Raw genomic sequence first — 14,857 nt, 5'->3', positions numbered from 1 at the left:
CACACACACACACACACACACACACACACACACACACACACACAGTTTTATCTGCTTAAATATTGTCATTTAGTGTCCTCAGTTTAAAGAGGCACATTTTCTCCCTCAGGTTCCAAACTTCTTCAGAACCGTTTGTTGTCTTAAACAGCTCAAACTGCACTTCCTGTTTTATTGACTCAGCTGTAAAAATCTGCAGTAATTAAACGTGTTTCCCAGTAAAACACACAGAAAAACATACTGTTATTTGATGCCACAGATTATTTGTATTTGACAGGTGTCAGAGTTTACTTGATGTATAAAATAAGACTAAGATAAAACGTTTAACGTTTCCCAAATTAAAAAAAAAAAGAAAATAACTCAACATGTTTTCAAAGCACAAAAACTCACCAAATCTTTGGCCACATTGACCAGAATTCCAGACGTAGGTTTAAAAAGGAGATCCTGAAGCTTCACAACGATGCTAAACATTAAATGAAGGGATTTCCCAGAACTACAGCAGCAGGTAGAGAAACTGGGATCAGCAGATGGATCGACTCGGTTTTATACAAATCTTAATTATCAAAGCACAAAAAAATCAATATTTTCTCTGTTCTCTTCACATAAGTGGCTTTAAAGCGTATTAACTGCAGTGTTTTTAGACTGAAACTATCCGTTTTAGCAATCATGTCCCAGTTATTGGTATATTCTTTATTCATCCTAGACATGATTCCAGAAAATGCTTTAGAGGAGATGACGAAGAACATGGACCCAAACCTGGTGATCGTTGAGGCCAAGGAGGGAGTTCAGATGAAGTAAGTTTAAAAGCTGGAGGAGCAAATATAACAAACGCTGTTGGATGCAGGATTTTTATTATTATTTTTTTTAATTTTCCATCAGGCTCTCTCAGTTTCCTGCCCTCGAGCTGGACAAGTTTCTGGAAGACGTGAGGTAAAACAAACATTTGCAGCAGATCTTCTCAGTTTTGCAGTAAAACCTTTTATTTTATTTATTTTTTGCTGTCGCATTTGAAAATGTTTTTGTCTTGTTTGGTCAGGAACGGGATCTATCCTCTGACTGCTTTTGGGATTTCCCGTCCACAGCAGCCTCAGCAGGAAGCTGTGAAGCTGCCCGTCGTCCCCCCCTCCGTCAAAACGCCAACACCTGAACCTGCGGAGCTCGAGACCAGGAAGGTAAGATCTGAAAGAGTCCGTCGGCGTGCAGCTTGTCTGTTTATAAACAGTTAAACAGAAAAATGTTCTCTAAATGTTTCTGTTTGAGACAGAGTTGTGGTCTTGTTCTTCCAGGTCCTTCAGATGCAGTGTAACATCGAGCCCGTTGACGAGGGAACAAAACACCACGTGAGTCTCAGTCCAGTAACCCCAACCCTGCTGAGCAGATCATCTTTGAGTTTTTTTTTTTTTTCAAATCCAGTCTCAACAAGACTCGCTTCGTTTCTACTGTTTGAGGAGTTTGCCTGTTTTTTTCCTTTCTTCCAGCTGACGTTGTTGTTGAAGCTGGAGGATAAACTGAACAGACACCTGAGCTGTGATTTGTTACCAAGTAAGGATTTCATCATTCCCTTCTCTGTCCTTCATAGAGCTCAACTTCTCAAGAGTTCCTACAGTTTAAAACAAAAAACACATCTGGTTTCTGAGGTTCACAGTCTGGATAAGTCTGGAAAAAATAAAAACAGGTTCAGACTTCACTTGTTTAAAAATTGCTCTGATAATCAGTCATGCTTGATGTTTTTGTAATTAAAAGATAAATGTAGTTGTGTTTACTTCAGGTTCAAACCTCAGTTTTTAAGGTTTTGGCCGTAATTATCTTTTAGAAATTGTGTATTTTTTCATTTAGTTGGTTTTACTTAGTGTTAAGTTTTTTAATCTGCATAATTACATTTTTGAACATAAATATTTCTCTTCTAGGTAAACAGTCTGAATCTGGGGTCTAATCCTGGTCCTGGAGGGACTGTCCTGCATGTTTTCATTGTTTCTCTGCTTCAACACAGAGAAACCTCTAAAACAGGCAGGATGGTGACCCACCAGGAGGACTGGACCATATGGTCAGAATCCTCCTGTATGTTTTTAATGTTAGGAGTTTTGATCAAACAAAACTTGTTGTTTCAGATGAGAACGTTCAGGCTCTGGCTGTGGAGCTCGTTCAGCTGGGATTCATCAGCGAGGTGAGGTCATCCCCCCACCCGAGACAAAACGCCACCAAGAAAACCTCTGAAACCCACAGCTGAGGGTCTTTCTCCATGTCTGTCTCTCTGTTTCAGGGCGATCAGCCGCGACTCGCATCCGTTCTCGAAGAGGCCTTCTCCAAGTTCTACAGCCGGAACGGATCTCTGAACCCGGTGACGGTCTCCTCGTAGTGGAGGACTCTCTCAGCACTCCTCATCCTCCACAGCGGGACTAGTTTGTTTTTTCTTTTGCTCCACGTCTTGAGTCGCAGGAAAGCTTCACGAGGACAGAGGAGGAAGCCTCGGTCTGATCGCAGATCCTGTCGCTTCTTCTCGTATCTTCTGGTGGGAAAAGTTGCCACTAAGTGGTTGCTGCTCCGCCGCTCATCCAACACAGCCATCTGCTTTTCTTTTAAGAGGGAATTCTAGTAGAAACTTAATGAAAAACACACAAGTTTTGCCTATTTTCTTATTTCTGTCGCTTCTTAAGTGGTGAAGAAGTGAGCAAAAAGCAGAAAACTCAAGTGTTTTCTTTAAGACAGTGTTAAAATTGTATTTTAAAACATTTTTACTTGTTTGATAGTTTGGTCTGTTTGTCGTCCCGACGTAATGAAGTGTGCTGCGTTACGGCGGCGTGAGGTCTCCGGTTTTCAGAAGCCTTCTTGAAAAGCATTAAACTAGCGAGGAAATGGATGTGGCGTGAGTTTATTTCTTTAACAACACGACAAACTTAAAAGTATTCAACAGCGACACAATCCCATGAGCTAAAAATAATTATTTATTTGTGCAGCTTTTTTTTCTGAAGCTAGAGGCTGTGGGGCGCCATGTGTAAAATGAAATGTTAAAAAATATCACAAACATATTATTCATTATTTAGCTCACTGTTCTTACATTTAGCTAATTTTTACTAAATGTTAAATTTAAATGTTAACAAATATATTTAGATATTAAATCCTAAAGCTAAATGTTTAAATCTAAATTTAAAATTAAACCTTAAATGTTGAAGTTAACATTTAGGTATTTTGGAATGGAACACAAACTTTCCCGTTGGTGCTCGGCTCATGTTATGTCATCATCCTGAGACATTAGCAACCATTAGCTCCAACGCAGCTAAAGCTTACCTACAAGACATGAAACTTGCGGTTCTGGCTGGTGTTTGAGCTGCACTTGAACTGCTGGACCACAGGGACCACCCATATGTTTTTATGAACACATTTTGAATTTAGATTTTAATTTTTTTTAGCAGCGTTAGTAGAGGTAAGCGTCTGTTTACCAGGATGTCATCATCCTGCAACAAACAACAATGGCCGCTAAATTCACAATGTGTTCATAAAAAACAATCCGGGTGATCCCTGTAGTCCAGCAGTTTGAAGTGCTGCACAGACACCAGCCAGAACTGAAAGTTATGTCTTATAGGGAAGCTTAAGCTGCGTTGGAGCGCTAGCAGTTGCTATTGTCTCAGGATGATGATGTCATACTCTGCTCGATTCCATTTCAAAATACCTAAATGTGAACTTCAACGTTTAAGGTTTAACTTTTAGATTTAATATTTAAATATTTTTAGCGTTTATTAAACATGAGCTAAATGTAAGAACAGTGAGCTAAATGATGAAAAATGTTAGTGACATTTTTTAACTTTTCATTTTACATTTGGCGCTCTATAGAAGGCTGCTGGTTGATTGGATGATTGTAGTTGCTTGTTCTTTAACTCCTGCTGTGACTTTGTTTAAAAATAAACCTGTGGGTCAATATTAAAACACGTCAGTTCGATGAGTCGTTTCATTTAGTGTCGTTAAAGATGTTGGTCGGGTGGATTTTTGGCTTTCTGTTCGTGTCTACGTGGAAACCTGTGCACAGAATACACTGGCTTGTAGAGTTGGTTCAGTTGTGTTTTTCCTGTTTTTTTTTTTAAGGATTTAATTGAATCTATCACACCAGTCCAGTAGTTAGCAGAGACAGTCAGTGCGACGGTGCTCAGTTGTTGGAAATGTCCCGCGGTCTCAACAGGAAGTACGTCGTGGCTCATCTGGTCTCATGTTTTCTATGCTGTAACTACCTCCCAGCAGGGTCTGTAGATACCAGTGCAGGACTGCCTGGCCTGCTTGCAGCCATCTTCACTGTCTGCTCTGTTTCCACAATGCTTCGACCTTTTTACACTTCTTGAAGAAAAGAATAAAAATGTCTCGCAGCACCCCGATGCCTTTGTTTGTTTGGTGTCTTACACTTCAATGGTTATGAATCTGATTATTAAAAGGGATCATACGAGACTTTAAGGCAGAATAAAGTTTCCCACAGATGCACAGATCAGACAAAATTCAATAGTTTATTCAAATAATTCATACAAAACCCCATCCTGGTGTGTCTCAAGTGTGATCTCGCTTCAGAGTGTCACTGTTCAAAAACGTTTTACAAATGGTAGCCCTTGTACGAGTATAATCATGTATACAAGAAATTCACAAGGTGTGGTTGAAGAAAACACAATTCATGCCGACAAAAAAAAAAAAACTCCTGTAAAAATGACAGCAGTAAAAGAGAAGTACGGTGAGACTAAAAAATAGCTTTCATATAAAACACGCTAAGAAAACACGCTCTAAATAAAAAGCTACCAAAACGGCCACGACCCCCTTCCAGTTTTTCAGTGGCGTGATGAATATTTTAAATTCTGTACATTTGTGAGTAAAAAAACTACAAAAACAGTACATAGCACTTCAAACACATCACTGTCACATTTAATTAGTGTTTTACCTTCCAGTTTGAAAGTATTATGTAGGCACAGTAATTAAATCCGTGAGCCTCGTTTGGTTTTACGTTTCCCCGTCACAAACCGCCTCGTTTTAACAGCTTCCACGCGTCGCCCTGCCCACTGGGTTGCAATGACGACAGAGCGTCAGCTGATCCAAAGAATGTCATCCGACTCTGAAGGGTCTCATTCCAAAACACAGAGCTTTTTTCAAGAATAAAAAATCAAGTTAACTCGTTAAAATCACAACTTCTGTCTGAATTTCAGCACATTCCAAATATTTCTCTATTTACAATCATCAAGACATTTGTCTTCTTTTTTAATTTATTTTTTTTTAAAAGCAAGTTTATTAATCACATTTATGCTCCCAAAAGGTACATAAAAAGAATATCGCTCAGACCTATTTTGAATGTTATTAAATACAGACATTTTAGATTTAAAATTCATAGAAAGTCCATCACTAATTCCACTTATTTTCCACTCATATTGTTCCTCTTTGATCTCTTTACAATTGAGATATTTGATTCATTTCACTATAAAATTTCAGACAAAAACACCAAAATCTGTTACGGCTTCGAATCTCAAATACATGAGAGCAAGTATGTTTACATTAGAGTGTTTATTGTTGTAAACAAGAGGAGAAATTATGGCTAAATTCCATTTAGCTGCTCCAGTTTCACTGTTCTGACTTTGATTATGATGTCACAGCTCAGCAGGATATTTAGTTAGAAGATAATAGACTTTTTTTTAATCACAACAAAGCTAAATGTCCAATTTGAAAATGCTGTATTAGGGATTTAGCAGAGATGAACACTATTATTTTATGCTTTTTAGTCAATACTGCAGCAAAATAAATGATTACATTCTTTAAAGTGGATTTATTCTCAATGAGAAGTGCTGAACATTTTTCTCACTGACATTGTTTTGTGATAGAAATTGTGTATTTTTGTTCAGTCTGCCAAAACTTTTGTTTTGCAAGATGTTTGTGTGTATATAAGACTTTTCAGGGCGTAGTTACACTGCTCTCATTTTGCTTCAACTGATCTGCTGAGGATCAGCAGCTGTCTTTACAAAGATAATCAAATAAGACTGGAAGTCAAAGAACTTGTGAAAGGAGATTGGACAACACAGTACGCCTCGGCCGGGCAGCACGGAGACATTTAGTGATATTTTCCTCTGTTAGCAAAAATACCAAACCTTCCTCCAACAATAAACATCCACTTTGCGAACCATTCCGTCACTGTCTTTTCAGTTTTCGCGTGACGTGAGCTGCAGTGGGAGGGAGTTTTCGCTCCACTCTCTTTTTAGAGTGCAGAAAAAGAACCATGTCAGCAAAATCAGATGTTTCTGATTGAGTATAAATCCACCAGTGGTGGGCACAACTAACCAAAAAGTTAGCTTTACTAAGTCATAATCTGCTAACTAAAAATATGGCTTCACTAACGCTAACTTCTAAAGTAAAACATTAGCAGAAGCTACCACTAATAGCTAACTGCTAAGACGATGTCACTCAGTCTGCATCAAGTCCAGCTGAAGACTGATGGGACCGACACAAACCTGTTGATGTTAGCTAGTTAATTAGCTGTTAGCAGACTTAAAGTTGGCAAAACCTAATTTAGCGGAAGCTAACTGGTCCGCTAACAATTTTAAAAGTTAGTGAAAAGCTAATCAGCTATTAGCTGATTAGTGGAATCACGCCCACCACTGAAATCCATTTTTTACTTCTTACAAAGAAACCTGATAAATAACTAAGTTTTTATGAACGTTTTAATATTTTAGATATTTAACAGCTGCAGCAGGACTCCTTTTGGTTTTAATCAAATAAAAGATCTTTTGATAATAATGAGGATATTTCAACAATACTTCCTGATGTGTCATCAGATCAAACAGAGTCTGAATCAGTGTGTTGATGTGCTTCTCTCTGCTGACGTCATATTTCATGGTTATGGATAAAACGCCGCCTTCAGCAGCTCTGCATATTAAATACCTCGTTTTTCGAGTGAAACTCTTGGAGTTTTGATATGGGAGAAACAGGAGACGTAAAGAATGGTATCAGGTTAGCACCAACCGTGCAGAGAAAGGCATTGGACTCGTGGAGGCTTGTGTCTGGAAGCAGGCGTCTTTAGCTCTGGTAGAAAATAACTCCTCTGGTCCTGAAGAAGAAGGCATTGTCCCTTTCTGATCTTTTTTTATTTTTTTTATTTCTTCAGACACTGGTACATCAGCGCCCGTGGATTCAGCATGTAGCGCTCAGAGTTGAGAAACTTGGTGAGATACTGAGGTACCTGCGGCCGCGGAGCCACGTAGGACACGCCGGGGCTGACCGCCATCACTTCTGCGATCTTCTGCTTCATCTGACGGATTTCTCTGTCCTGCTTCTTCACTTTATCTGTCAGACAGGCAAGTGTATGCATGAGGTGGAGCTGCAGCTTAAAGTTTGCTCAAAACATGTAAAGTATTGTTTATGACTGAAGAGCATGACATTATTGATTAATTGATTGATTGATGATGCCTTTATTGTCATTGTACTAACTGCAGTGAGTCATCTGCTGCTGCATGATGACTACATGAGTAATGACACTAACACCGGCTCTGTCAGACAGGTGCAATGACAGCTGGGTAATAAAAAGAAATAGAAAGTTTTGGATTTGGAGGAAATTTTCCTAAAACAGCAGGTGCTGCTGAGGGGAATAAGATCAAAACATTTCAAATTTTAGTTTAAAGGAGACATGTCATGATTTCAAATCCTGTATTTTTTTACATTTAAATCCTTCAGCTGGAGTCTATATAAAGTGGAACTGCAATGTTTTGGTCTGGAACTCCACAAGCCCCACCCCTTTTCTGAGGTGCATCAGAATCAACTCATTTTGAGGCTGTCTCTTTAAATCCATTTAAATATTCATCTAAAAGATTTTCTGACCACAAGATTCTATCTGTTGTTTTGGATGTGACTTTTTTAGCTATTTAATAAATTTAGTATTTTATCTAATGGACAATAAATTTAAAATATAAATACTTGTCTCATGGTTATATATAGTGTTAGTAATGCAAACTTTTGTATATTTAAACTTCATTGTGTTTGTTAGAAACTGTCATTTTGCGTAAAGATGTCACCTTTGTTTAAAATGTTTTGGTAAAACTGGTTTAAACGACTAGTCTTTTTAAATAAATCATCCTGTAAGGAGTGAAGTCATGTGTAATGTGCTTTATGACCACATGGTGGTGCTGTTGGATCCAAATTTCCATCAAAACCTCATCACACATATAATAATAATAATAATAATAATAATAATAATAATGATAATAATAATACCAGAATAAATTCATAATTTTAGCAGAATAAAGTCGTAATATTACAAGAGAGAGCCATTTTAATGAGGAAAAAAGCTGCGATATCAAGATCTGACGTAACCAGTTCAACCAAACAGCAGTGGATGTGTTAAAGGATTAAGTATTTAAGTCTTTATTTGTAAAACCAAAGTATAACTCCAGACAATGCTTAAAATTCCTCATTTTAACACAGCAGTAAGACTGCTTTGCCGTGTAGGAGTTCTCATAATATTACAACTTTATTTTCGGGATTTAAAAAATACTTTTCTGGTTTAAAAACTTGTCCTTAATCCCATGGCCCATTTCTTCAAAATAAATGTATATACAGGGATAAAAACATTCAAGCAAAGTAAAAAATTTAAAAGTAATTGAAGGATTAAAAAAGATAAAATAAAAAATGAAAAAGACGATCATTTCAGAGGAGTAGAGGGCACACCTTGAGCGATTTCCAGCTGCCTGCGGGCGTCTCCGAGCGCAGAGAACAGGTCCAGCTTGATCCGGGTCTCGGCGCTCAGGTTGTACTCCAGATGTTGAGCCTTCTCCTGCATGGCCGACAACGTGCAGAGCAACACGTCCGTCTCTTTCTCCACGCAGCGGTACTTCCCCAAAGCCTGAGTCCAACAACAAATATCCGCAATAAGAACACCTGCACGAGGGGGCTGGTGCTTTGGTTTCCCTGAGCGGGTTTTATTTCTTTTGCTTTCAGGAACACAAACCTTGATGGATTTTCTCAGGGAACCAAAACACAACAGTTTTCAAACATGTTTGGCCGCCCAATTCACCAAACATGAACATTTTTACCGAGAAATCCTAAAAGTTGATTTTTTCTTTTAAACCAAGTAACCTCAGAGCAACATTTTCATGACAGTTACAGCTTTTGTCTCGGCATGCATCATGGAGAAAAATGGCACTAAAATGAGATCAAATGCCACAAAATACAACAACGCAAACACAAAAAACAACAACCATTCAATAATACTGCATACTGATGAGGTGACAAAACCAAGATGTTGACTGCAGGCGAAAATAAACACAAACACTAAATGTTCCCAATGAAAACCCATTCGGTTTGCTAACAAACTTCAAGACAATAAATTAAAAAAAGACTAGATCAAGACAGCAAACCACCACTTGAGACTCACAAACACTTAAAAAAACTCACAAGTTCATTCCCAAATAGAGTGAAAAGATACCTCGATCTCTCTCTCTAGATCTACCACACGAGTCTCTTTCACTTGATACTCCAGCTGTAGTTGTTTGTACTCTGTTTCTAGATCTTTAACTCTTTTCCTTAACATTTGGGTTTCACAGTGTTCCTGCCTGGTGTAGGAGACGAAGAGAACACCGGGTTTCAGTCGGGGTCGTTAGCGGTGAAAACAATCAGGTTACAGAGTTTTATGTTGCTTTAAAGACACAAATTCAAACAGGAACTGCTTTTATATATACCAATCAGCCTAAACAATATGACCACTCACTTAAAGGAGATGCCATGCTTTTAAATCCTTCCTTTTCACATTTAAATCCTTCATTTTAGGTCTATATAAAGTGGAACTGCAATGCTTTGGTTTAAACTCCTTATTATAACTCTTCGTCCACGCCCTGATCTGAGCAAGGTTATAATAGTTTTGGATTTTTTATTATAGTTTAGTTTTATTTCGTTGTGACTTTTTTTTATTAATTCAGTTAGTTTTAATTAGTTTTTACAGTGGATTTGCTAGTTTTTATTAGTTATTAATGCATTTTTAATGCTTAGTTTTAGTTGAGTTTAGTTTTTATTAGTTTTTTTTATAGTTTGACTAAACATATTTGCTAATGCATCCTGAGCTTTGAGGTATTACTACGAGTTAACTAACCAACAACTTTTTGGTCACCAGTGAAAGTGTCCATTATAGCGACACGTTTCTAAAATAATTGCGTAACTCAATTTTGCCCAAAAAAGGAGCGGTGCGATTATTTTAGGACGATGACAATAGTTGTCCCCAACCCAGTGCTTCTTTTGTTGCTTGTTTTTCACGTGAGATACTGAGAGAAGCTAGCGTGTCAAGATAGTCATAGTTAGCATCTTGTGTGAGTTTGATTCATGCAGTTTTTCCCTTGAGAAGTATTTCACCTGTTTTATCACCTGTTTCCACTACAAGACACCTGCTTTTATTTTTCTCGCAGTCATTTAAAAAAATCCCAAAGTGGACGTTGTGCTTTCTCGCAACTTTTGTTGTCGTCATTTGGCAGACGACGCTGAGCAGCAGACTGTAAACAAATGTTGTTGCCCACAGCTAATGTGAAACAACTCAGTTTGAAATAAATAGATAAATAAATAATGATTMGTTTAATCAGTCCACACAGCTCAAAATAAATTGACAAACACTAAAACTATGGATATTCAATCTATAGTTTCAGTTAGTTTTAGTTAGTTTTGTAAAAAGATTTTACAGTTTTAGTTAGCTGTCATCTTCTTTTCATTTTATTAAAGTTTTTGTTTATTTTGATTAACTAAAATGTTTTTTCAATTTCAGTTTTCGTTATTTAGTCAGTTTTAATTAACTATAATAACCCTGGAGGAGCATCTAAGAGCAACTTGTTTTGTTTGACATTGAATCAGGTCCATTGCACCTGTGAAAATGAAGGAATATGAAGTAAAAGCTAGCAGAATAAGCAGCAGCACATGTCTCTGCACCTGAAGCCTTTGTTTTATTTGGCTGCAGAATGTGGGTGAGTAAACCTTAATTCAAGTTAAATATTCTAAGAGAAACTGACGAATTGGAAACATGTTTTTACTTAAAATGCCTATTACTAGCATCCAGTGTGGAATTTAGTTCTGTTCAGAACATTGTGTCATGACATTACCGGTGAGAGGTCATATTGTTGTGGCTCATCAGTGCATCTGTTTCATTGCTGTCAGTCAGATGAGGCGATCAAAACCACTTTCAGACCTGTGGGTTAAAGAGCTGCAGTGTTGTTGATCTTCTCATCCAACTCCCAACAAGAAGGTGAGTAATCATAACTCAGACTAATCTATCGTTTGTTTGGCTGTTCTCTCTCCACAGCAGGTAATCAGACTCAGCGGGACACAAATGTAGATAAAAGCGTCGTTTGAAAGCACCGAGTGGCTTTCTGGAAAAGGAGAGGCTTGGCAGGAGTGATTTACCTGTTTGTCAGACTCCGTGCAGCGCTCGCCGCCTCCTCCAGTTTCTGAGCCTGAAGCTCGGCCAACTGCTTCTCAGCAGCGAGTCTGGCTTCTGCCTCGGCTCTGCTCTTTTTCTCCAGCATCATGCTGGTCTGCTTGTCGCGCTGCTTGGTTTTAGTCAAGCACAGAATCCTGGGCACAGAGCATTAAAGTGGACAAAATATTATTTCCTTTACTTGAGAACATTACAGAATAAAACTGAATCCTGACACTTTGTTTTGGGGCTCATCAGGTTTAAAGGTTCTGTCTGTTTTCAGTTGTGACAGTTTGAGGTTTAACGATGATGTAATGAATAAAACAACCCGCCCACAGAGACACAGTTCGCTCTCTCAGGGGGTTTCGTGAAGCGCTCACTTGCTCTGGAGCAGCATGTTGGACTGTCTGAGGAGGGACACCTCTGGCCTCAGGCTCCTCTCGCTGTTCGTCAAGTTACAGACGTGACTCCGCAGCTCCTGCTCGCTCTGCCTGCTCACCTGCAGCTCGCCCCTCAGCCTCCGCAGCTCCGCCTCAAGCCTGACGTCAGCAAACAACCTTTTAACATCACTTTAACCACCCAGCTGAGCTGAAATTACCGGCTCCTTACTTGTTCATTTGCTCGGCGTGATAGTTCTGAGCCACCGCGGTGCTCTTCTCCTCTGTGCTCCTGTTGGGGCTGATTGTTTTCGAGCTCCTCGGTTTCTTCTCCGTCCTTCCTGCAGGAGGTGAAGGAGTGTTCGTGCTGCCTCTGCGGGCTTTAGGCGAGGAGTTTTTGGCCGCCCGTGGGGCTTTGCTTCCCTGCTCCTCGTGAGGTAGACTTTCTGGGGTTGCAGAGGTTTCTGACCCTTCCCCGCCGTGAAGCTGGTCTTTGGACTCAGCAGCAGCAGCAGCAGCGGGTTTGAATAACGTCGCCGGCCGTCGGTTCGATTCCACCGACCTCACCTCCGCTCCACGCTCCTCGCTGCGAATCTGAAGGCAGTCTACACTGTGAGCGTCATCGTGGGACACCACAGCGCCGTTCTGACACTGGTACTGACTCGACTCAGGCTTGAACTTCCATTTAGAGCCTGGAGGAAGAATAAGCAAACCAATCAATGCTGCAGACTCAGAGGAAAGTTGGAACAAAAGTAGAAATTTAATGTTACAGTCGCTGCAAACGATTCAAGTAAAGCGCAACAAAGGTTGAAATTCAAATATCTGTTTGTCTGATTGGAAACGTGGGAGTACCAGCAGAAATAGTTTGAGAATCACTGAGTTAGAGGACGTTTTAAGCCTTAATATATAGAGTTTAAACTGTTTTTTGCACATAAAATCCACAACGTGTGAAAATATTTGACACCTACGGCTGTGGAGACTATCTGGAAAAGTAATGATGAATGATAAGAAATCCAACACTGGAAGATTTATTACTCAGAACCTTTTGGGAAGTTGGCAGGTCACTGAATCCCTCTTATTGTTCTGTAACACGAGAGTTTAAACCGATAAAAAGAAATGATTGAAGCCAGCTGGTAAATCAAATTACTCTTTCAGACAATCAGAGCTGCTCTTTGCTCTTCTTTTATATGAAAATTACAGTAAAATGTCTGAGTCTGGCCGTTTCTCTGTCACATAAAGCAGCTTATTTATTGAATGAACAAGAATAAAAGTATTGAATCGAACTGATTATTACAGAAATGTCATGTTTACTCAGTTAACTGTTATTTTTAAGTGTCAGTGAGTGGATTCTGCAGGTGCAGACTTACTGCTGCTGCCATCTGTGCTGGTCTTGGAGTAAACCTGCAGACCTGGCGGGAGCGAGTGCTGAAGGAGGTGCATGTGAAAGTCGTTGTCGCTCTGAACGGCTTTCTGAACCCGCAGCTTAAAAACGTTGGTGAAGTAGCAGGTGGCATCGAACCCCAGATAGACGACGGGATATCCAATGCTGAAAAGCAAAATGTAGGAGGAAAAAATACAAAAAACAAAAACAATGTGCGCTGCAGAATCTGACATTAATTACTCCTCTCACATTTACTTTGTGTTTTTCACACCTCATGTAGCACCTCAGTCTGCACTAATCATCAACCAAAAGGTGAAAAAATGATTTTTAACTACACTTTAACTGACGCTCAGCAGAAATGCTCAGTAAAAAAACACAATGTGTGTTGATAATTTATTGTAACACTCTTTAAAGCAGGCATTATGCAACATTTGAGGCAGATCAAATTTGCTTACCAGTGTGCAGCGAAAAGATGAGAGAGGTTGGGATGGGAGGTACTGAGGTCTTTGAGTCGAAGCGAAGCCTCTGTGTACACCAGCATGATCCACAGGGACACCGTCGATATACAGATGCCCTTCTCTGGACATAAAAACAGGATTTAGTGGGAAAAAAAATCACTGGAAAATGTCTGAGCCTCAGAGATAAAACTCTGGGATGTAAATGAAAACTAAGAAGATTTAGAAATTATGATTTCTTTAGATTTGAGCTGATTTAGATGAAATAAAATATTTAAAAAAATCAAAGTTTTTATTGTTTTTTGGGAATATTAGATATTTTATCCACAAAATAAAGAGAGGGAGTCAGTTTGATATTAGTAAGTAGATAAGGCTCTGGAAGATTAAGTGAAGGCACTATAAATATTAAACAGTATACACAGATTTTATACTATTATCTGAACAAAAGGCTTTCAGATTTTAAGTTTTTAAGAGGGGTTAAAATAAACTGCTTCCCAACAAAAATATTTGCTTAAACATGAAAAATACAACAAAGGAGGCTGCAAACTTTTACAGTTTGTTGATTTCTTTCAATCAAGCAGCTTCAAAATCATTTTAAAAACTATATTTGTTCAACTCGGCCCCCTAAAGCAAAAAGAAAATGTCTTGTAACAGAGACATTGATTTTAAAACTTGTTTCTACCATCCAATTTACATAATTATGCCATTTTTGTCATGTGATGTTTGTTTTTAACTATTTTATCTTAAGGCAATAAATCAGTTTAATTAAAATGTTACACTTGTTTTAAGAATTGATTATTTTTAGACTTTATTTAAGCATTTACAAGGTTAAGTACTTTACATAAAATACTGTATTCAGACAAATTCTGTGTACCTGTAAAGAAACTTTACATCAAATAGACAAATTCCATTTTGTGTCTAAATGTCTAAATGTAGGTTGCAAAAGGCTAGCTAAAAGCTAAAAAAAAAAAAGCAAAAAGCTAGCTAGTACCTTGAAGTAGCAACAAAAGGCAAAAAGTGAGGAAGTATCCTGAAGCAGATTTTATACAATGCTTTTCAAGGAATTGAAAAGAGTTTAGTGGAAAGGTTAGTAAATAAATTAAATATTTTGTAAAGTATTGCAGTTAAAATAGTAGAAAGTACGTGAAAAAAAATAGTAAAACTATAGCGTAAATGCTGAAAAAGCATTCATACAACTATTGTGTTGTGACGTGTGTGTGTGTGTGTGTGTGTGTGTGTGTGTGTGTGTGTGTGT

At 38.5% G+C, this 14,857-nt stretch overlaps 2 protein-coding genes and 2 long non-coding RNA genes across 6 annotated transcripts in view; 3 read left to right on the top strand and 1 right to left on the bottom strand.

The window, feature by feature from the left end:
• Window positions 1–2,992, top strand: part of LOC106530328 (uncharacterized) — a 14,561-nt gene extending 11,569 nt beyond the window's left edge. The window contains exon 3 of the long non-coding RNA XR_001311769.1: window positions 2,973–2,992. This is a non-coding gene — a long non-coding RNA (uncharacterized LOC106530328). The remainder of the gene's footprint in view (window positions 1–2,972) is intronic.
• Window positions 459–2,854, top strand: LOC106530327 (nuclear receptor-binding protein). Its single transcript, XM_014025923.1, has 7 exons — window positions 459–791; window positions 877–927; window positions 1,034–1,169; window positions 1,284–1,337; window positions 1,476–1,539; window positions 2,106–2,161; window positions 2,258–2,854. Exons 1-7 carry the CDS (start codon window positions 664–666, stop codon window positions 2,351–2,353), a joined length of 585 nt encoding a protein of 194 aa, XP_013881377.1. The 5' UTR covers window positions 459–663; the 3' UTR covers window positions 2,354–2,854.
• A 4,109-nt stretch (window positions 2,993–7,101) lies between the features above and the next one.
• si:dkey-12h9.6 (macoilin-1) overlaps window positions 7,102–14,857 on the bottom strand; it is a gene marked incomplete at its 3' end in the record, with an annotated part of 10,845 nt that continues 3,089 nt past the window's right edge. Inside the window, 8 exon segments of the mRNA XM_014025920.1 lie at window positions 7,102–7,290; window positions 8,668–8,842; window positions 9,425–9,551; window positions 11,377–11,547; window positions 11,770–11,928; window positions 11,999–12,458; window positions 13,134–13,312; window positions 13,603–13,726. Coding sequence (XP_013881374.1) covers window positions 7,102–7,290; window positions 8,668–8,842; window positions 9,425–9,551; window positions 11,377–11,547; window positions 11,770–11,928; window positions 11,999–12,458; window positions 13,134–13,312; window positions 13,603–13,726 — 1,584 coding nt within the window.
• LOC106530329 (uncharacterized) overlaps window positions 10,788–14,857 on the top strand; it is a 15,560-nt gene continuing 11,490 nt past the window's right edge. For all 3 annotated transcript variants that reach the window (XR_001311772.1, XR_001311771.1, XR_001311770.1), the window contains exon 1: window positions 10,788–11,218. This is a non-coding gene — a long non-coding RNA (uncharacterized LOC106530329). The remainder of the gene's footprint in view (window positions 11,219–14,857) is intronic.

This window comes from Austrofundulus limnaeus, unplaced genomic scaffold, assembly GCF_001266775.1.
Source record: "Austrofundulus limnaeus strain Quisiro unplaced genomic scaffold, Austrofundulus_limnaeus-1.0 Scaffold510, whole genome shotgun sequence".
In the NCBI taxonomy this organism is placed as follows: domain Eukaryota; kingdom Metazoa; phylum Chordata; class Actinopteri; order Cyprinodontiformes; family Rivulidae; genus Austrofundulus; species Austrofundulus limnaeus.
This window is presented reverse-complemented; position numbering and strand designations above follow the sequence as displayed.

Bases quoted from the DNA above. Each gene is read 5' to 3' on its own strand.
- LOC106530327 (XM_014025923.1), top strand. From the start codon at position 664: ATGTCCCAGTTATTGGTATATTCTTTATTCATCCTAGACATGATTCCA. The intron at 1,338-1,475 runs GTGAGTCTCAGT...CCTTTCTTCCAG, and splicing joins ACGAGGGAACAAAACACCAC to CTGACGTTGTTGTTGAAGCT. The intron at 1,540-2,105 runs GTAAGGATTTCA...TTGTTGTTTCAG, and splicing joins GAGCTGTGATTTGTTACCAA to ATGAGAACGTTCAGGCTCTG.